The 23,522-nt window shown below is 43.2% G+C and overlaps 2 protein-coding genes across 2 annotated transcripts; one reads left to right on the top strand and one right to left on the bottom strand.

Annotated features, from left to right (window-relative positions):
• Nucleotides 1-4,103: 4,103 nt before the first annotated feature.
• On the bottom strand, nt 4,104-11,114 carry trhra (thyrotropin-releasing hormone receptor a). The gene is made up of 2 exons (XM_031874539.1): nt 9,921-11,114; nt 4,104-5,835 (listed from the first exon to the last, which is right to left on the bottom strand). Exons 1-2 carry the CDS (start codon nt 10,734-10,736, stop codon nt 5,392-5,394), a joined length of 1,260 nt encoding a protein of 419 aa, XP_031730399.1. The 5' UTR covers nt 10,737-11,114; the 3' UTR covers nt 4,104-5,391.
• An 8,095-nt stretch (nt 11,115-19,209) lies between these two features.
• On the top strand, nt 19,210-23,202 carry tmem74 (transmembrane protein 74). The gene is made up of 2 exons (XM_031874521.1): nt 19,210-19,327; nt 19,962-23,202. Exon 2 carries the CDS (start codon nt 20,029-20,031, stop codon nt 20,872-20,874), a length of 846 nt encoding a protein of 281 aa, XP_031730381.1. The 5' UTR covers nt 19,210-19,327; nt 19,962-20,028; the 3' UTR covers nt 20,875-23,202.
• Nucleotides 23,203-23,522: the final 320 nt, after the last annotated feature.

Below are 23,522 nucleotides of genomic sequence, written 5' to 3'. Positions count from 1 at the left end.
CCTGAACCACTCCCACACTCCGTCCCCTCCACAGCTGAGCCCACCCGCGCCCGCCACCACAGCCGGATATACATGGTTTAATACTGAGCGAAACTGGTATAACTGGTACCTCAGTGTGGCATTATCCCATTTAGTGGAGTGTAATCATCGCCTGCTGCGTTTCAGCAACCTTGAATCAGAGCCACAACAAACAGTGTCCATTTGGCACATAATATTTCCACCCACTGAAAGGTCCTGCTCACGTGTTTCTCTAATGGATCAATCATGTTTCCACGCAGAGTGCAGTGCGAACCACATCTGATGGGTCTTCAAATGTCTCACACACAAGAGGTTGAGGATATATCTGTTGTTTGAGGACAAATACTTTTTCTGAATAGTAGCACCCATTGCAGAGACATTTGAGTCACCATAACTCAATGGCAAAGTAGAGATTTTAATCATATTTGAACTCTATGAATATGGAAAGATGAAAATAAGAGTGGGAAAGGTTGTAGTTTAATTCTGACCTTGTGGAGTGTGATTTCTTTTATTTTGATGTACGAGGCAGATAGGAGTCCACTGCTCCGCGTCTCTTAAGCCAGGGCCAGACTGTACAATAGTTGTGTCTCTTGTGATAGTCAGTGTGTCAGATCACACAGGCATAAATCACTAAACCTTGGCCTGGGACAGGTAACATTGTTTGCTAACAAGTACGCCATCCCCGCCAAACTGATGTTCACATCAACATCCGAGCACTAGAGTAGAGATAACGAGAAAGTTTAATAATACCATGTGCAAAGGCCTATGAGTCAGATGTCATTATCCAAATACTGTGCCGATCACGATATTACCGAGTGTAAAATGGCCTGGGTGCCTCTTCATGTTTGTGTGAGGACATTTTAATGTTTGCATTAAAAAGACAACTGTAACGCCTCCCACTTTACAGCGTACTTTTTTGTACAAACAGAGTAGGTATCCATTAGTTGAAAATACCAAGAGTATAAATCACTTTAAGTTCCCAGATTGTTACCCACTTATTCCTTAACGTCTTGTTCCCTTGTACCTCGGTAGCTGTTAGTACAAAACAATTACACTATGAATGGGGGGAATTATGCTGTACGCTGCGGGTTGTATTCTAAAGCGTTACCAGAACCTCAACGGTGACTTTCTAAAAAGAATCCTATCCACATTTCAGTTGAAACAGCATTCTTTGTACACATGAAAGCAACAAATTTAAAAGTAATTTGTTTTACCTTATATGAATGACACTTTTGCAAACAGCTGTGTTTGTGTTTATGGGTATTTGCGTGCATACATCGTGTAACCCTATGATTGTGTAAGAAATACCAATGTCCTATCAGCAACACATGCGGAGGGAATTCCGAGTATTTTTTTGTCATATAAACAGATTCTGTGTGTGTGTGTCATTAGAATTTACAGCTCGTGGGCACGCAGCAGATGAAATGTTACAGCAGTCGTCAATTAGTGCCTCTGTGTTCCAAGGGTGTTCTCTCCCAGCACATTAAGCTCTATAGCACCACATGGATATTTACTGTAATTTATTCTCTGGCCTTAATGTCTAACCAAATTGAGGGAGGTTTGATGAGTCAGATATTGCTTTAGCTGGACATAAATTGTGCGGGGGTGTCATATTATTTGTGATAACAGCACAGTTGGCCTCCGATAGCTTCAGTGAGATGAATCTGTGTCATAGCGAGCCACCACACGCTGAGTGACTTCAGAAACAAAGCCATCAGCCGCTCTGATTGATGTCCCCGGTGTGGTCGTAGCTCCAAGCTATATGTGCCTGATTCATGGCGTTTGTGGATGAGGCAGCTTCTTTAGTCGCTGCCGGCAATAGATCAGTAGAAGCGGAGGTGCAGGGAGTTGGAGGTAAAAACAGAGATAATGTTACGAGACAGGAAAATGTAACAATAATGCAGCATCCACGAGGCGCTGCGATTATCGTCTGTGTTTATTATGGGCAAGGAACGATACAAAATACAAAACAATCCATCAAATAGCAAGAGCAGAAGAAAGAAAAGCCACCTCGAGACAGAAACGTAACGCCAAACAAAGCAAGTAAATGTAAATACATCACATTTTTGTCATCTTCACCTCACAAAAACAGTGCGTTCATGCTGCAATCTGAGTGCCGTGCAGAACAGAAAACATCTCCATCACAACTGCTTATTGATTTTTCCCCAAAACAAAATGACTTTAGACTGAGAACAAAGGGAGAAATGAATAAAAGGGCACAAAGGAGTCACTTTACGATATAAACTACAGACTTCAAACCTTTTTTAACTTTTCTATTTTCTCACATTTTCGACTTCGAGGCCCATTCGCTTCTACTGACTGGTTTAAATTGTAGAAAACACGCTGATGGAACAATAGATCAAAACAAGGTTTTTTTTTCTTCTTCTTTTTTTTTTTTAATGCACTTGCTGGTGGCACACATTTGAAAAACACAATATTGAATTAATTTCACATAGCACTGCACAATCAATTTCAAGCAACTTTACAGTGTAGACAGAAGAGCCCACTGCTCAGCATGAAGTTTACTCAGTATTCATTCCCCTCTGAGTGCTCTTCAATGTATACATATACCTAGCTCAAACTAACAGCAGATAATTCCTCTTTTAACAGCAGGGTGAGCTATATACATACTGTGGACTGCACCAACTCGAGAGCGGCACTCGGTCGCACTCTATTTACACGGTCCATCATTGCTCTGTGGGCTTTTGCGGAGCAGATAGATCAGAAAAGCGCTGCGCTCTGCAGTCTCTGGCAATAACAGTGAATTATCGCCACGACAGTTATCTGAGCCTTTGACGAACAGCCTCTCTGTCTGCACACCAGAGTTACCCCCTCATAATTATACACCGGCCACTGACCTTTGCAGGCTCCTCACGGAGTCCCCAAGTGGTCGTCTTCACAGTGACCAAAAGCAACAAAAGGCTTTGGTGTGTCTATCCCTGTTAAGACTAAAGTCCCTGCAGAAATCATTAGAGCTCAGGAGGTTTTTTTCGATGTCACAGCAGGTTTAAGTGATTGTCTGTATTATCTGTCCTTTTCTTGACTGGGACCTTCTCAAAAGGTCATGTAATCCCGTGTCTGTGCTTTCTCTCGGGAGCGGGATTAAAATTTCACGGTTTTGTGCATTTGGATTCATCTGAATGACATGGTTTCTGGTGGGGAGAGGTTCATGAACAAAGAGGAAAGACTACTGCTACAAGTGAAACCTGGGTACCACTGAGATGATACGGTATCCTAGAGCTGGGTGATAAAAACACAGATTGTGATAGAAAATGTCCATTCATGGAAAATTAGAGACTTTGATATAGTGTAGATGAACTAAGTTTGCTTGACAGCCTGCTATGGCATACCACCCAATCCCAAGACAGAAACAAAACTATTTCTAACCGGTCATATGTTGTGTGAAAAATGGCATAATTTACACATTAGATATTATTAATTTGAATCACAATACTTTACTACAAATTACTCAATGACAAAAGTCATTAGAGTGAATTACGTTACCCGTTCCTTTCCATCCTTACTCGGCCCTGTCCATCAATGACTTTAAAAGACTTTGAAGCCTCCACACCCGCACATTACATCTTATGTATTCAACACGTGGAGGAAAGAGAAAACGAGACGTCGTGGTGGTTTAGCAAGCAGCCTTTGGAGGTATTTACTGACCACCAAAAGCTAGCTAGACGTTACCCCTATTATGCATGGATTCTCATTAGCCAGGCAGCTAATACGACACAACATGCGTATAAGAAAACTTGGAGTTGCATTGGAGGCTATCCGCTTCCCCACACCTCCAGCGCTGGGACCAAGCTAGCAAGTAGCTGCCCAGTCCGTCCACTGAATGCACAGAGACCAAACTGATATCGCCCCTCCATCAAACTCCCGGTAAAAAGAGCACTTCCATGGCGAAACTTTTTTTGTATTGACACAGAAAGCGATAAGCCATAAAAACCTTTAATGGTAAAGAGCTGCTGTGGATAAACAGGGAATGATCTGTGGTGTGGCGTTGCTTTGACTACCGAATTTCCACTGCATAGTACAACACGACTCAACTCAACTTGCTTAGAAGCATTTGGTGGGGTTTTTTTTGGGGGGGGGGGGGGGGGGGTTCCATTAGCAGAAGTTGTGAATAGGACCCAGTAAACTATTTTTTGGTACCACCTCCGTCAAGGTTCCAAGCCAGCCAAGCCAGCCAAGCCAAGCTAGAAGGTGAGGTTCAAATACTGCAGACCACTGATTGGTCGGAGAGAATCAGAACATCATGCACAAACCCATCATTTTTAAATAGCCAAGCTATTGTCAATAGCGACCGAGATTTTTGTATTCACTCGACAAAGATATAAAAAAATGGCAGCCCGCAAAACTACGAAAATTGACGAAGTCCAGACGTTCCTCTGTTTGGTTGACAGGATCTAATGAGTTGCACGTTGAAGGTGATGTCACGGCAGTTTGAGTTTTACCCCACGAGGGGGTACCTGTTATTTATCATGCAGTGCAAATAATGCTTTAGACCCCCTTTGGGCCACAACGTTGATGAAACTGTCCCACACAGGGTTAGTCAGATGTAATATAAGGTCTGACACGAAACAGATAGGTGATGTGTACTGTTAACAGGAAGTCAGATGCTAATTTACCTGCAGCATCACCCTCTGATAACACGCACAGACGCTTGTACTCTCACCAGTAATTAGAGCCGCCGGCAGGAACCAGTAGCGGGACCCTCAACAAACTGTAACATTATTACACTGACGAACGTAACTGACCCAAGATATACGCTCCATGGCTGTAAACATTTCACACAGCGGGATTCAGAGGTATAGACTGACAGGACTGAACATTTTATGTTTATTTTAGTATAATTTAATCACTTAACTTTTACGTCTATTACGTCTGCAGATTAGATGATTCTTCATTCATTTATTTTCTCTTCAGCATCCTACAAGTGAATCTTGAGCTCAACAAGAACTTCATAATTCTTGATAAATACCAATATAAATATCGTGATTAAATGTTATGATATCCATTACTGAAGCTTCTCTCTGTTTAGCGTGACATTTTGTAGGGTCTGAATCTGTTTATAGGGGAGAAGAAGAGGGAAGTGGATGGAAGCAGTTTGCTTCAATTTAGTTTCAGTTTGCTTTATCAGTTTATTAATGAACTGTATTTTTGCAAGATTCATGAAAGTTCCCTGTATTTATTTTATTTTTTTGAAATGCTAACAGTCATCAAATGGCATCCTATTTTGCTTTCGGCAACTTGAATTGAAAGGGGAAGGTCGGGGTATTTAAAACTTCTCTAAAATGTCCCATTGGTGACTGAACCTATTCTGCAGCTCTCTCTGTTATCCTCCTTGGGTGGAAAGATTGTTTTCAGTCAGGCTTTGACATCACCACCTGACAGCGAAGGCTCTGCAAACGGTCTCTTCTTGGCACTTGGCAGGATGCTGGCGGGTAAGTACCGCTCTGTCGGTGCGTTTAGCTCGTCGTCCATTTCTGTAGCGAAGTGGTCGGGACTTTCCCCGTTGGACGTCTCCTTGATGACACTGTAGGTCAGCGCCACGCTGTAAGAGGCCGGCTTCTCCATGCGCTGGGGGCCGTAGTGACACAGCTTCTTGAAAGCGGCACGGAACTTCTGGGACATGGCGTTGTAGATGACCGGGTTGATGGCGCTGTTCAGGTAGATGCAGAGACGGCAGAAGAGCAGGAACCAGGTGTCCAGGTAGGCCTTGTCCAGGAAGGAGTTGACCACCACTAAGGTGCGGTAGGGCATCCAAAGTAAGGCGAAGAGGACCACCACCACAGCCAGCATCTTCGTCACCTAATGAAAGTCAATCATGCATTAAGAAATGCCACAACAAAAAGAAATCACATGAAATTGGACAATTAATTGAACTTTGAGGGGTTTTCATGCACATGGTGTCTATACACTATGAGGCCTTTCATCACAGCAGACCAGGTGTTTAATAGTATTAACAATGGCTTTGTATATTCAAATGTCCAACAGTGAGCTAGCATGCACAATACCAGGAGCCAGAAAATAAACCAGCTAGTTGGAATTCAGCCAACATTCATTTTAATATGTGAATGAAATGAGACCATGTTTTGATACTATTTATGCTTTGCATTTTTTTTCAGTCATATCCGATCAGTGTTTTTACATACCGACTCTAAAAATTGTCATTTGTTGGTGGCGGAGTCCACCTTCACCAATTCAAATCATCTACCCACGTACAAAGTATTCAGAGGAATTAATTTGTTCCACCGTTGGATTTCTGACAAAGTAGCAACACAACAAGTGAATTCTGGGACCTGAAGTATTGAACCAATCTGCACCGGTAACCGCAGGATCAACCAGGACTGAAATCTTAAGGATTGCAACTTTAGGGTCGGTGCACAAGGGGAGCCGTCATGCCCAAGAAAATAAAAAGTAATTTTGACCAAGCCTCTCTCCACCGGGGCAGAGGAGTATTTATTGACTGACACAGTATGTTGTCTGTGAACACAGCTGCATCTCCACATGAACACTTGACTTGAGTCAACTTGAGTAGGTTTAATGAACACGGACCAGCCACGCTCCTGATCAAATATTGATGGTGTGACTGGAATTCTGGTTGGATTAAATGCCAGACAAATTCAGAAGTGCTGAATGTTCAGTTTGGTGTTCCTGAAAAAAAGGGCAACACACTAATGTCTTCATTATTTTGTGGTCATTTTATTTAGAAGGACCTGCTGATGTCACACATTCATCAGAACATGAGTTCCTTTTTTAAAGGACATGTCATACAATCAGCTTCAGCAGGAAGACTTTTCACCATGTGTCCTCAGTGGGATGCGTTCAAGAGCAACAAAGTGCTCAAATCAGATCATACAGGCCAACCAACCCAAGAAAACTGGTACAAAAACTACAAATACAATATTAAATGATAAGTCAAATAAAAACTGTCACAACTATTGGACAGTATATAGTGTACACCCGGAGGCAATTTGCTTGATATATTTTGACTCCTCACTTACTGCTGATTACTTTCCTGTGAGAACTTCTTAATTTGGTCCTCACAAAGACTTACTTTAATTACAGAAATCAATCCTGTCTACAGATTTCTGAACTGCTATGGAAACTGATTCAGTCTGCAATGATTAATGCAATCCCTTCTGATCTAAAATAAAACAGTTTATTGATTATATGACATATTAGTGGCAACAGTCATCAATTCAGCCAATTGACATTAGAAAACAATCAAAATAGAATCATCTATGTAACACTTACAAATCTACGAAGAAAAAAATGTGGTCATTCAAAAAAACATCGATTAAAAAATTGAGGGTACACATAATAAATTGCATGCTATGGGCTCACAAACCTCAACCAAATAGGTGGCAGGTGGTGAATGGGTTGTCTTAGACGGCACCTCCAGACAACCTAATCCATCATTGAAGTATGAGGACTTCACATATGCGGTCTCACATTTCGTTGTGTTTTTGTTAACCGAGAAATTTAACCCCATAGATGTGTCAGTCCTTTGTCATAAATAACGAAACTATCACAGCCTGTTTTTTCCCCCACAATTTTGTTTTAGAGAAAACAAACATGTCAGATTACAGAGTTTTTGTGTAAAGTTCCCATACCAAAACATACCATACCAAAATATCCACAATTATCCTAACTCAGAATTGTATTTAAGTTCGTAGTAAATCTTTTGCATCTTAATCCATATAAATGGGATGCCCTGGTAGGTCAGTGAATTTCCTATGTAAGATCATGTGCAGTTGAACAGTTTTTCAAAAGAGAGCAGCGTTACAACTTCATAACTTGTAGATTGACGCATCATGAACGAAGTTTATGAAAGATAACTGCGAAGGAGTTGTCAGGCAGGAGAATAATGTTTGTAGGTTGAACAATGTGACCATAAACACACCAAGCTGTTCCTCTGTAAATACTTAGAAACTATTCAGATGTAATAACTTAATTATTCAGATGTTGTTAATCAATTTCCAACAAGGAAGACTGATCAGGCAATTTAACAAAACCTGGATTTAATATAATTACCAGGTGATAATCCGGTAATTAAATTGAATGACACTAAATCTTCTCCATATGTATGTTGTGTCGTCTCGGTTGCAGTCAGGTGAGGATAATTAGATTGGATGGGGACGCTGCCAGTGTCATCAGTGGGAGAAATATCCAATCCTGCATCCTCATTACGTCTTGACCTTTAGGTAATGCAGTAAAGTATACATGGTAGATTGCAAGAATGGTGTCCACAGAAACACATGTGATTGTGTGTTTGTGGGTGTGCATCAGTCAAAGATTTGTACTGATGGAGAAAAAGCCAAAAGCCTATTTGAGTTGGAGTTAACTGATTAGAAAATCCAATAGAGCATGTAGCTCCGTCAGGGTACCACACCCCCTGTCATTCCAAGGCCTCTGCCCGTGATCTGACAAACAAACGTCTCTCTCTACTATCTACCTGTGTGGCTGTGCCTTTAGAGAATTCTGTTCTATTTTGAACAAAGTGGAAACTCTTTGTGGGTGTTTGTTTAGTTGTTTTAACAGAGGGGAGATGAGGATAAAACAATGAGCCAGAGTGCTTTACTATTGACAAGAAAATTGTATTTCTCAAGCATGCACATAGACACTCACTGAGCAATGTGATTCAAAAGGTGGCTCCACCACGAGCTCTTACTATAAAACCCTTTCTGTCTTGTCACTTTTGTCAGTTGTTTTCTACGAGCCGCTGGATGACTTTGTGCTTCAGGGTTTGAAAAAAAAAAGTCTGCTCTGTTCCACTGAAAGAAAACCAAGAAAAGAAATGGGTTCCAGGTGCAGTTCATTAGACTAAACCTGAAAGTAAATGAGAGCTGGCAGCACTTTGATGCACTGCATGTCAAAAAGTGATTAAGTAGTGGAGCTTGTCAGCTGTATCCTTTTTAAAAAAATATAAAAAAAATAGCGAACAAATTTGAATAGAGTGCATATTTCTATCACGTGTCAACAGTTAACCCTTATGCTCTTTTTGGGCTCCTGGAGATCCAACGTTCTCTTTAACAGCTCAACAAAAAAGCATACTTAACAATGTTTTATCACCTTCAAAACTCATGACTCATGGTCTTATGAGAGTTGATCATAAACTAGAGCATGTACTGTACTTTTTAGGCATCACAAGTCTGGTAAATCTCCAATCAGTCTATGAAGATGTCTGTTATTATAGTTTTAAAGCTATCGAGTTAAACCTTTCTGTCAATGACTTTTCAGCTAAATTAATTCATCTGTTCATCCTTACAGCCCATATGTAACCTCTAAAATGTGAAATATTTTCTACTGTTTCAACAATACTTGGCAAAGGGGAGTGTCAATGTATTGCTTGCGTACATATTGGGTTTAATGACAAGAAATGTCAAAGGCAAAAAAACATAAAGTACTTTGTTGATTTAGCAATAATAATAATTACCTTTACAGATAGCGGTGGATCAGTGAGACCCAGAATAATAGTAAAGTAAAACACATAAATGCCTTATGTTTAGTGGGATCAGTATGTGTATTAAATGTGCCCCAGTATGCAGGGTCAGTTATAACAGGACCGGTGGTCGGTGCATTAATACACTTTTCTTGATAATAACATTATTTTCTCTCTCTGACTTTGATATAGGCTTTTATTAAAGCAACTTTAGCGCGAGTGGAACGCACAAACTCGTCTCTGATTGGAGGGGATCGAACCGACCTGTGGTCCGTTCTCCCCTACTCTCACACACACACACACGCACGCGTGCGCACAAAGACAAACACTATCACAACATCAAGTGATAACCCATGAATGATCGAACGGTACCCCCCCCACACACACACACACACACACACACACACGCACACACACACACACACACACACGCATACACACAACCCACCTGTCTGCGGGAGGCAGCCGTGGTGCTGCTGGAGGAGCAGCTGCCGATCATCCTCCCCCCCTGACCCGTCTCCTTCTTCCACTTCTTGGTGCCGCCGCCGGCGGCTTTGGGATCCGAAGGCAGCGGGTTGAGGAAAAGTATCCGCGCGATCAGTCCGTACAGGACCGTGGCGAGCATGAGGGGCAGCACGTAAAACACCGCGAAGTCCGTGAAGTAAATGGGCAGGTAGTAAGTCCTGGACACCTTGTAGGCGCAGCTGAGCAGCACCACGTTGTCGTACGCCGACGTCTTGGTGTCGGACAGAAAGAGCCACATTACGCAGTACACGGAGGTGAGACACCACACCACCATGATGATCTTCTTCGCCCTGGACAGGGTGCACAGGAACTGCGCCTTGATGGGGTGGCAGATGGCGATGTAGCGCTCCACGGTGAAGGCGGTGATGGAGCACGAGGACGCGTTTATCCCCAGGTACTGGAAGTAGGTGATGCCCAGGCAGCCCGCGTAGCCGTACACCCACTGGCCGTACAGTGCGTCGGTGATGTTGGGCAGCCCGGCGGCTGTCAGCACCATCAGGTCAGCCACGGCCAGGCTCACCAGGTAGCAGTTGGTGGGGGTCCGCATGTGCTTGGTGGTCAGGACCACCAGTATGACCATCACGTTGCCCACGATCCCCAAGCCGCATATGAGGGACACCAGGAACACGCTGGCCACTTTGTATTCGACCGTGTAGTCGGTCCAAACACCCAGGGTTTGATTGTCCTGCACCGACGTGCCGTTCTCCACAGTCACGTTGACCATGGTGAGGTTTGCCATCACGAAAAAATTCACACCAGGCGGGTCAAACTAAATCACAAGAACTCATTGCAATAATAGGGCCCCCCCCCCTGGCACCAGAAGTCCAACTCGCACCAAATCTTTCCAAAAAAAACTTCATTCCACCCTCATGTAATCCGGTCAAACTAGTCCCGTTTTCTTCTCCACCACATACATTTTCTGATACCGCAAAGAATCCCTTTCCCACACACACACAATAGACCAGAAAGCAGATTGAGGCTCGGTCGCCGGTGGAAGTTTGAAGAGATGGTTAGAGAAGGTGTCGCTCTGCGCCCTGCTCACCGTCTCTCTGCTCACGCAGTCATGACTGAGAGCTTCCTGCAGAGCCTCTCTGTGAGGTCACCGGCTCCCACCGGGACCCGCACACGACTCCTCTCCTAAGGGCTGAGGGAGCTCAGATGGGTTGCAGACATTTTTTTTTCTAGTGTACACGTAGCTACAACTGACGTACATGCTTGATCAGTGTACAGTTGTTGTTTTTTTCATATGATAAAGGAGTACACACACCATTCAACGGTATAAAAATGGGTTTATACATTTCTCCAAACTTGTGACAATGTATTATGTAGCCTATACTTATAAGGTGTTCATATACGCCATGCTTCATAAGAGGAGTACTAGACCAATACAAGACACCTGATATTATAGAGTATTTTTTTTCTTCTTTTATTAATTGATGTAAATTAACCAATTAAACTGCTATATTTCTGGCTGTATATATTCTGTATCAGCTTGTTTCAACGCGTCATTGAAGCTACTGTATATGATACTAATTGACCTATTAGAAACCTATATTTTATTTTAATCAATATAAATGTGTAGATGTTTGCATCATTTTATACACATTTGCCAAAAATGTAGCCAGACACATTTGGTGTCTTTAGAATACAGTTCTGGAGATTGGAATAATGTTTTATGTTACTTCACTCTTCTACAATCAGAGGGAAACACTTTTTTACCCCATACATACATTTGACAGCTGTAGCTTCACGTAGCCATGCCGAATACAATAGTATATGATCTGTGTACAAAATAATTTTAATTAATTATAATTGCATTGTTAGGGATTAAGCTACCCAATAAAAATGTTAGAATTAGCTTCACCTCCATTCGCTACAACATCAAAATTCTGCTTGAACATGAATTCAATTATAAGAATTAATAAAATGATATGTAATAACATATCAGTCACGGGGGGCATTTGTCTGCAGTGTTTTTGCATGTCATATTTTGAGTATATTTAAGCTGATAACAGTTCTTTACTTTTACTTTAAGATTTTGAATACAGTACTTTATCTTGTAATGGAGTATTTACACTGTTATACTGCTACTTTAGATATTATGAACACAGTCATAGATGTACAGGACGTGTACCTCTAATATTACTGCATTAATAAAGTAAGAGATAAAATCACATTAAGGTCCCTGTAGCTATAAGCTAGAAAGTCAGAGGTGTTGGGATATAAGAAGAGATAAAACATGATCCCATAAAGCATCATAAGATCATTCTAAACTTTTTATTGTTTCCCAAAGGCAAGCAGTTACCCTATTACAGGACTATTACAGCAATGGAAGCAGATATAAATGTCAAAAAGAAGGACAAGGTCACTTTAATATCACTTTTTAGTGCAACATTGTGCTGAGGTGTCATTTCATGTGGGGGTGCCAATATGCTCGCAGCATGAGAGACATGACAGTTTTTCTTTTTCTTCAATCTGTGTCTGTAATTTAGTGCTATATACACAGTATGCCACTATTTAAATTGTCTGACTCGCATGTGAACCATGTGTTAAATGTAGCAGGGAAATTGCGTCTGATGGAGCTGCTTCTCACGGAGAAGAGACAAAGTCCTCTACTGTCTGCATTCATCTCCATCTGCGTGTTATACACTGTGGCACAACACGCCGAGATGTACTCGCACATGATTTAACTGTTCGTGATTAGCAACCCCCCCCTCCTCTTCCACCCACCCCTGTTTCAGTACCCCTAGCCAAAAATACAAACAAACTGGCTGAGGTTTGAGGCAGCCGCTCAATACTATTCCAGATTGGTGTGATTGTTATTCCCGGGGAGGCTGCATGGGCTCAAGTGGAAAAGAGTAAGGCAGGGGATGAAAATGACTCATATCTCAGCACAGTAGGCGAGGCAGCGGTTTATATTGCTGTCTATATAACCTTCCCAGGAGGCTGATTGAGCAATGAGAGCTCAGCAGTCTGCAGGAAAACTGCTTTTTGGACTGTGGACAGATTAACTACAGACTGTGTGGATAAACGGTAAGATTACCTGACTATTATTGGCAGTGTTTGTAGAAGTCAGATCATGGTTTCGAGTGTTCCTGGGTCTTATTATCTTCAGCGGGTTAAATCTCGCTGGTGCTGTAAACCCCACAATCCTCCCAATTTCATATCAGTGTGTCCACCTAATTTACCATGTAGTATTAATTCACTGTCACCTCTGTATCAAACCCCCCCCCCCCTCCCACTCTCTGAGGTTATTACGCCAAATCAGAGGAGGGCTTACTGAAGTGTTGAGGTGGGAGACCGTGACAGGTCACCATCACTCCTCACAGCCGGCGAGTCAAGAGATCCCACAATTCAAAAGGTGACATTTTGTTATTGCTGCGAGTGGAAGCAGGTTGTATGCATCCACCGGAGGTGTCAGACACAGCGGGCTTGCCAAGTCCTTTTAAGTGAATATTGGTTCTGATAATGCATTATGGTTATGCTTGCTATGATTCATGACTGACGCAATAACAAGTACCGAAAGTCCATGTGTTTGTTACAGGTTAGGGCGTACAAATCTATGAACCAAGCACACTGAATGCTGGCTTCATTATTCTAAGTATCTACTTTATGATCATATAGTGCAAAACCATTCAATTAGAGACTGATGAATGGCCTCATTTAATTGAATTGATCCATCCCACTGGATTATAAACTTAACTGCCAGTTCACATCAGTGCCAGTGGTGGAAGAGGTATTCAGATCTTTACTCAAAGAATAAATAATCAATACTTGTATTGGCCTGAAAACAAAATATCAAATGACAATGTGAAAGGGGTCACTTGTAGAGTTGAACCTAAAGAGAGAATTATCCCCATGATCTGCAGCTCCCCTCATGTGTGAATATGGAAGTTCCATTCACCAGGTTGCCAGAAACACGACTCCAAATGAATGATAATGTTGCTCGGTTACTGCTGGATAAATAAATATGCAACTGTTTCCCAACAGGTTCGCCATCTACTTAAGAGGTGATAATATGTTGTGTTCACAACCTCCATGCCAACTGGCCAAAATAATCAGTTATCGCAGGTTTAAGTTGAGGTAGTGTCACGCCAACATCCGCAGACCAACACTCCACAACTGGCCCAAATCAACCACAGAAGACACATTTAAAATAATCAAATCCATAGTATTTATTAACATGAAGTAAACCAACCACAATATTCTAGGCTGAGAGGCAGCAAGACTGTCCCCGCACCAGAGGCCTCTCTCCCCTCTGCTGCTGGCTCAGGAACAACAGCATAGGGATCATGTACATCTGTAACAGTAGCATCACGACATTGTAAAAGCTGTGCATTCAAAATCTTTAACATTTTTTTAACAAAAGCAGTTATTTGCTGTTTTGTTGAGAGGTAGAGGAAAAGATTGGTACCACTAAAATGACATAATTTTCTCCCCAGCTCCTGATTCTGATGCTGTTCTTGTCCCATACAACACTGACGGTGGGTCTTCACTGCCACCTCATGGTCAAGCACTGCTACTGAGACAATAAAACAAGAGTGTGGAGCCAGGTTACCATGGCACATTATGAAAAAGAAACAATGTGTCTGTGTGATCTCACGGTCAAATGCATAACCCTGTTTCTACATTGCAAATGCTTACAGGTGTGAGCACTAACAGCTTCTCAAGCAGCTGCCACATAGCTGTGTTTGAGCCTTTTTTTGCAAAACATAATTATGAGCCATGCACTGGTCTGGAATGAAGCCGAATGAATGCTTTGGCCTTTCAAAATGTTACTGAGCTTTGAAAATCGAAAGTTAATTAGATTTAATACCTATTATGTATTTCTGCTGTTGAACTCTTTCCTGATGTGGAAGATGTTCTCTTTCCTTTGCTTCCAAATAAATTCATTTCATGCGTTTATTCAAATGAGTTCCTTCAGGCTGATATTTGACCGTGATGGAGAGTCAGCCATCTGTAGTTGTAATGCGAATAGTCCCTGTTTATTTGTACCAGCGAAAATAAAGAAGTGTTGTGACTGAATATCTCACCATTGGACACATTCACAAATTCTCAACCGTGACTTCAGTGTTAATATATAATTCATTATTCATCCACAGCAGCTTTTAAGAAAAAGGTCCTTTTGTTCTTAATTGAAATCTCAAGGTAAACATCCCAAAAGAGATACAGAAGCAAAAGTCCACCACTGGCAGCAGTGCCAGCAGACTACTCAGTGATTGGCTCGCTGAAGTCACCAAATATAAATGACGTCTTTGGCCTGAACTCAAGACTTCCTCATTTACCCTAATGAATGAAAGTCATCCCATCTAAAACATTTGCCTTGTCCATACTAAGCAGCAGCTCTGATTTCGCCTACCATTCAGCGAGCACCGGGATACACAGAGCTAAACTGAACTTGACTGTGTGTTTATCAAAACAAATGGGATCCGGCGGCTAAAAACAATGTGTTTGTTGTGTTGTAATTAGGAAGCCATTATGACTGGGCACATCAGAGTGGCTGTAGGAGACAGCCAGCGCTCCAGGTGAAGACGGAGAGGTGGGAGACAGGGACAGACAATTATCATCACGAGCTATTGAGAGCGTTATAATTCAAAAGCAGCTGTAGCGTGAGGGGGTAACATCACATTAATTATGACAAAGAGACGATAAAGAGAAGACGGGTCGATGAGATGGTGGAATCAATCATCCCAGTCGGCTTGCTTAATCACCAAAAGGCTTTTTTTTCCTTTTCTTTCTGTGAGGTTTTATCTTTGCTTGAAGCATAAATCTTTGCCTACACACACACACGCACACACACACACACACACACGCCACTAAGAAGGCCATTATCATGCTTCCATTATCCCACACCCACAGTGTCTGCATTGTTGAGGCCAGCCACACCACTTCAATTAGTGAAGTCACTGTAAATGAACTTGAGGGTCCAAGTGCTAAATATTTCATAAGAGTGTCTGCCGCCACCGCCGCCAGCCATCCTGTCAAAAAGAAGAAGAAGAAGAAGAAGAAGAAGAAAAAAACAACAACATCAGGCTGCCTTTCTCTTAATCCCCTTGTCATCCTGCTGTCTGCATGCACTCTCCTCTCTGGGAGGCTTTTTAGGAGCTACTGAAGGGTTTGCGTGCCAGACGTTCCAAACAAACCCTGGGGGAGTGGGTACACCTGCTTATTAATAATCTACAGTACCCCGCTGCTGTGACACACTACTCTGCCGCTGACGTCTGGATGCTCTCTGGCAGCTGGCGGGGAAGGTTTGCTTTGACCCACAACACACAGGCTACATCTTGTTCAATGTGTAATAAGGCTAAATTAAGTATGAACAACTGAAAGGGTTTCGCTGCTTCCACATGTTGTCTTACTAATTCATTTGTCTCTTGTATGTTGAGGTCTGGATTGGGTGGCACCAGCTTTTCCTCAGTCAAAGTTTGTGTGTAAAGTTTTTCAGAGTTAGCTGTAGACTCATCGTTCAGCTGGTGAAGTGTGATTATGCTAATGTCCCTTGTGCTAACCGATCTAGTCATTTGGGAATTTGAGCTATATTGTGTTGTTTTTATTAAATGGAATTTTTAAATCTTGACTGTCATGATTATTGATTCTGCATTTTAGTCATGATCAGGTCAGGTGTACAGAACATAATTAATTTATACTTATTTATCTAAACGGGTCATATATTAAGCTAACAACTTTTGCCAGTTGGTTCAGTAATGGGGTGTTCATGTTATACGGGATAGTTGGGATAAATGGGAACGATTCCCATATGTGCGACTCACGAGTCTTCATATGTCATTAGACAACACAAAACAGTTGGTAGGCCTAGTTGGGGACCTTATGTGAAACCAGATATAAAACAAGCTGTTAAATTAGCTGAATCAACTGCATTAGTATTAACACTCAATTCTGTTTTGATGTAAGTGCCAGTGATCGGGGCTCTGCAGCCATTTTGTCAACACTTTGTTTTCACTTTCGTAGAGAAAAATTCCTGAAATCTCTCCCTTTAGGTTAAGTGGTTGAGGTTGACGTAAAGGGATGTTCCAACTTGATTGCTCATGATTATCGCCGTGAATGTGGTTTATTTGTGACTTGGATATTGACTTCAACGCTATTTACAAGTTGCCATCTTGTAGTTACGATTACTCCAAAATAACGCGAACATAACTACATTACAGCTGGCGGTTATTGGGTTTAAATAATTAGGAACAACTCATCTCAAGAGCTTGTTTGTGTGGTGTTAAACATTTTAAATGAAGTATGTGTTGCGAGTTTGAACCTAAGACGAGCTGGTGCAACGGGCCTACGGGCTTTTTTACCTGTTTCTCATTCTCACAGTTGTTCTCATTTACATTCACAGAGTCTGCTAATGTGGGACACTGACCAGCTTCAGCAGCTCCCGGAGCAGCTGGAGGTGAAGTGAACCTAGTCACTCCCTCATCTATGAATTCACTTCATAATTCACACTCCCACACGTGCACTGTCACACTCCTCTTCTCCCTCCTACTGCTGTATTTAGAGGGACCACTCCCCCCCTCCCCCCCACCCCTCCCTCCTCCCTCTCCATCACCTTCTGATAACTGCTACTGCTTAAAGAAAAAAAGCAGTGCTGCATCAGTGATTCATAATGTCTATTCTGGGTGTGGGTCCATGCCTGTGGCGGGAGACACACTATGAGGATTTATAGCCTTTAGAAGCACCGAGTCCTCAGCCGCCCCTCCCCTTCCAAGCCTGGTGTCCTTGCCAGCAGGAAAAGTGGTGCACTGTTGCAGACAGATAGCATCTGATAGTTGGCTGCTTTTGCCCCCTCAGATGATTTCAGATTTCAGCCTCCTCTCTCTATTGCTCTGCATGAGACCGACTAAAGTTGACCACAATCTGACCAAACACACCATAAATTATTATGATTCATCAGTCAATGACCAGGGAGTATCTTTCATCCCACCTCTGCAAACTCATTTCTGGAACAAAGATGGTGGAGTAAATCTTTGTCTGTCTCTGACTCCCTCTCTGTCGTCCTCTCCCCCTCACTCTCCCTTTTCTCTTTACTCATCTGTTAAATGGAGCCCTTGTTGGGAAATGAGCCAAAGCCGTTCACCCAGCCACTGGGACTCCAGGAAAAGTGGCGGAGCTATATTTATAGCTGCTGCCTGGTTGCACTAAAATAAGGTGGAGCAGCCAGCAAGCGAATATTCAGTTTAACGCGGGATTAAGCTCGTAAATGGTTGATGGTGGCCCGCACTTTACATCTACTTTACCAAGTGTCACTTTCTAAGTAAACTTGCCATCTTGTTGTTTGTCATTTATCTTCAAAGATGGAACCAAGACATCTAGTCTGAAGATGTGGCGGGAATGCGATGAAGCTCCTGAAGATTTACACGGGGTCACAGATCAGACGACCTATTTGATCTCCAGATTAAACATGGATTAGAATGGCTTTGGTGAGCAGTGAGCAGTAATCTTCTAAAGGGGGCGCAGGAGAACAGATGGTACATGATAAACGCAGTTCAAACAATGTCGTTTGCTCAGTGCCACTGGATGGATTTTTCTGATGTGATGACAGATTTGTTTTTTTTTTGTATTGATATGATGACAGATTTGCTTTCTGATACCCTGACCGCATCAACAGATAACACACCGTGTACACAATATTGCTTGCACGTCCGTGATCTTCAATGGTGTGGCAAAACAAACATCATCATGTGCTATTTGTCTTGTTTATTATAAAAATCATCCAACAAAATAACCTTAGAGAACTTTGGCTGTTATATATCTGTACTGGCATCATCATGTTATCTCTGTGTGATCCCTATAGGGACTTCAAATGTGTCTGTGGTGTCCAGCACTGACTTTATAGCAACCTTATGAAACTTCATGGTACTTGAGCTCCTGTATATTGTGCTATAGACTTATTTTATGTCTTTTTTTCTAATCTGCTGTGGCCTACTAACCTGCTTTTAGCCTCCATAGGAGCTTTACTCTGTACTCTGACATTTATATGGCATCAATAAATGTTTCCCTGGGGGGAGAGCACTGATGGTTTGTGTGTTGACTGGCTGCCTGTGATTTCAATCGGCTCACAGATAGCGAGGCTCCTTTCAGCGCCACAGCGCGGGCAAGCCGAGGCGCTGTGTGTGGGAGGGACTAACGGAGAGCTCCAGTCAGTGCAGCCCGCCGCCACAGCATCGAGCAGGGAGAGGGGGGAGAGGGGGGAGAGAGAAAGAGAGAGAGAGAGAATACATTCAAAGCATTTTCCACTGATAAGGCTTTTTCCTTTTATCTGTCACCGTTATGCGCCGTCACCAGCTGAAGACAAGGCGGCGGTAATGCTGGAGTAACGCGGTGAGTTTATTTCTTCCTACTTGTGCAGTCTGAGGAGGTGATTCTGTTGGGGATTAGAGACAGATAAAGCCGCGTTGTGCACGACTGGTCCACCCTTTATGCAGGGGAGCACCTCACCTCCTCTGCTGAATTCAAATAAAGTGTGCAGGAGTATGGAACTGTTGGATGCATTCGGTGCTAAAAGCTGCGGTGGGAAATCATTTCATGATGTTTTTCTCCGATGCAGACTGTAATGTATACGTAAACAGTGTGTACGTGTATTTGACGTGTGATTTGGGTTTAGCCCAGTTTATCTTGTGCATTTAGGCTGTGTTTATTCTGAAACAGAATTAGACTATAGCATAATCTGGGTTAATGCGTGGGTTGTTTTCCTAATTGGATACGAAGGCATTTGGCTAATCACAGCCACTATAAGCGCCTTTCGAGAAGGATACACGGATTTTTCTTAAACGATCCTCTCAACTTTAAAGTGTTGATGATTTCGGTGCAGTTTAAACTATTGAGGCATGTGCATTTTGCGCATCGTTCCAAATTACGCACAAGTGTTTGCGCAATGATCTAAGGTTTCAGGCTTTATACTAATATATTTAAGATGCACCATTTAACTTAGATGTGGTGTGTGTCCTCTCATCAGGGATGCTGTGGAGTGAAAGCATCGTGGGAGGAAGGCTCAGAGTGAACCAGCGGGTGGTGAAACACGAATGGCTTCTCCGGTGCTGCTTCCCGCAGATGAGAGAGGCAAACAGCCCGATCTTCCCGACGTCCTTGACCGGGTTTCCAGCACGTTGCACGTCCGCAAGACGGGCGGATCAACAGGAGGAGCGCTCCCGGGGGAGGGTGGCTGTAACCCGGCCCGCAGCGGCCATGGCCGGTGTCATTCAGCACCAAGGACGGCGCCGCGCAGGGGAGGCGCAGAGGTTAAACTCGCTCACCTCGGCGAGGAGAAAGTCCAGATTTGTTGCGACGATGAATTAGAGACATCTTTCACCTATATTGACGAGAATGTTAACCTGCAAGTGGCCAGCCCGGACACGAGTTGTAAAAGTACTCACAGACCCGTTCGCAACGGCGAGCCTTGCTCTGAGATATTGCCGGAGCTTTCCTTCATGTCCGAGGACGATCTCTCCTTTGGGGAGGGCCCCGGGACCTCCATAGACTACGGCTTTATCAGTGCAGTCACGTTCTTGGTGACCGGGATCTCCTTGGTGATCATCTCCTACGCTGTGCCACGGGACGTGGAGGTGGACAGTGACAGCGTGTCGGCGAGGGAGATGGAGAAGCTGGAGATGGAGAGCGCCCGGATAGGTGCCCACCTGGACCGGTGCGTCATAGCGGGACTGTGCCTGCTCACGCTGGGCGGCGTGGTGCTCTCCACGCTGCTGATGATCTCCATGTGGAAGGGGGAGATGTACAGGAGGAAGGTCGTCGCTTATTCCAAGCGTTCAGCCAAACTGTACGGCTCTATCAGCCTGAAAACGAGATCCAGTCCCAGCCACTCCTCTGCGCACTTGTCCCTGGAGGAGGAAATGGAGGAGACTTTGGCTTAAAATGCTGCTCTGTGTATAAACCTTTTGTGTATAACAGGAATTAATGCCATTCACACACATCATATAACATAGTGTAGCCTGAAACTGTATTCATACATTCATACAAGTGTATTGTGCTGTAGAAATAACTCATTGTATATCCACTTGGCACACAGGAAGGACAAGAAAAGCACTCAAATGCAAAGTGAGGAAATGCTAGAAAAAAAACATTATGTTGTAACACATTGTGCCCAAATGATTTAAAATGGCATAAAAGTGACAAGGGAGAATGTTAAGAGCTTTGTGTCACAAACACTGGATCGCTTTTTTTTGTTTTTCTGTTTTGTACCCAGGATGTAATCTCTGAGAGCCTCCATTTATTATTGAGGCTATTCATATTTAATGTGAATGTCTCCAACAGACACATTTCAGGAAGCTAAGGGAAGTGTGTGTCCGCAGGGCAGGAGAGTGGGAGTAAGGAAGGGATGTAAAACGGCCCCTGTCCACCGTGATGTGGGAGATTCGGCTCAGTGGTCCACATGGTAATATCTAGTGACATTCGCTCTGGTGCAGTGCTGAGGTAAGCCAGTAAGGCCCGGCTTTGTGCGTCCGAGCCAAAGCTCCGCGTCGCCTTGATTGTAGTGAGACATTTGACTGCGTTCGACAGCGCTGACACACAACATGTTTGCCCTGCTCTGCACTGGCTTGATCCTCTCTGCTCTTCTTCTTCTCCTTCCTTCCTTCTTTCACCTTCTCTCTCCCACATGAGACTTTTCTTTCTCCATGCAGCTTTTCAGTGCTCTCCTCTCCTTGACCTATGCACACTGTACATTCACACCAGAGGAGTGTGGAAAGGGTCCTGGACGACCACAGCCAAGTGCCTGTAACATTTCCAAGGTTGATGAGCCTTCCCTCACCTTTCCTCCTCTCATTCTGTCATTCTCTCTGCACGAGGACGGACTTAAGAGCGCCTAATCGCATATGAAAGAGTTGCCCTACTTCCAAAACCTTAAGCCTTCACTCAAAGAGCTAATCACATATCCAAAGTGAGGTATTGTTCATTTTTAAAAAGGTTATATTTGATGTTATCATGGCGATATGCTGTCTAAAATATTGCTGATGACGCAAAAAAAAAAAAAAAAAAGCTGAGGCAAAGAGGTTCACCGCGTGCAGACTTGATGAAGATGTTCAGGCAAGTCAGAAAGCAACTTCCTTTTCTGGTGGGGGAAGATTTTATTTTTTGTCTTTGCTAAGTGCTTTCTCTCTGGAGGTTATTACATTGTTGCTGTCTGAAGAGACCTGCAGAAAAAGAATAAAGAAAGCAATTCTCTTGAAGAAATTTTGTGCGTGTATGCTACCCCGTGAGTCTCATGAATCATGCATGAAGCACTAGAATTAATTCATATTTGCATATATTTATATACACAGCCCAACGTATTCTGCAGTGTCACTGTTACCTTGGTTTCCTCTCCTTTCATTTCTCGGCCTGTGTGACCCTATTTCGACGCCCGCATTCAAAACGACATGAGTCAGCCTCTATTAATGAGACACGTAGGCAGAGACCGAGGCCATGCCGGTTGTAAGTGCCAGTCAGTGCACAGACATGCGGATGAACCGATGTGTTTCAAGTGAAAAGAATGGACGGCTGGAGTCTAACGAGGTATTATCGTTAAAAAAAATAAAAATAAAACATTTGTTGCAAGAATGAACTAATGCAAGTTTGAGTTGCTGCAGCTTTCCATCCTCCGAGTCTGTGACCACAGAGCCGACGAGTGCGTGCGCATCCCTGAAAAAACAGCAATAACGTCCTGAAATGGCAATCAAATGCCAAATGAACCGATTTCCAGGAGAGGTAATAAAAATTAATGATGCATATGAGGCAATGTTGTCCTGTTCTCTTTGCAGAAGCTGTAAATCCACAACCAGCATCGCAGATGTTAAAGTGATATTTCATTTAGCGAGCTGGCCCTGGTGTCGCTGACCGTGGAAACGAGGTGCGGCGCCGGACACTCCTTTTCTCACCGCTTCCTTTTTTTCTTTCCCTTCTCGCCAATGTATTCATGTCAAATTAAACTTGCTCGACACGTAAAAGGCAGCCAACAGCAATGCTACAACGCCCAAAAAGAAAAAAAATCTGTATGATAATATTGAGCAATTAATTCAAACTGCAGCAATACTACGACTACATTGCAGATGCAGTGCATCGGTGCTTTCCATATGGTGCCAGGGTCATGTTCAGGGGTGCATCATCTGTGAGAGTGTCACTCCTGTACCACACAGAGGATCATAAAGGCCTGAGGGGAGACTTCAAACTGACTCATCTGCAGCATGTAAAGCGCTCAACCTATACTACCCCCTTACTCGCGCTCTCTTTCTGTCCTCCTCCGTGGTTGGAGCCGTGCCTCAAAGCCAACACCAGGCTTCCCCTCACACAGCCAACTAAATATGTTGGGGGGGATTTAATCAGGAATTTGCTTGAAGCGACAGCATTTTACATGCCGAGCTCAAGTGTGCTTCTAGAGGTCTCATGCATAAGCTCTTTATCCGTGAGCAGTGCACAGCTAAACCACCCTTATTGATATTTGGTTGGCTCTTCAATAAGTCGGCCCCTTTAGGTAAGGCCGGGGAGCAGCTTAGCTGCTGCCATCAGCTAATTTCCCATGAGGTGT

This window comes from Anarrhichthys ocellatus, unplaced genomic scaffold (assembly GCF_004355925.1).
Source record: "Anarrhichthys ocellatus isolate YVR2014 unplaced genomic scaffold, GSC_Weel_1.0 scaffold81, whole genome shotgun sequence".
Classification (NCBI taxonomy): domain Eukaryota; kingdom Metazoa; phylum Chordata; class Actinopteri; order Perciformes; family Anarhichadidae; genus Anarrhichthys; species Anarrhichthys ocellatus.
This window is presented reverse-complemented; position numbering and strand designations above follow the sequence as displayed.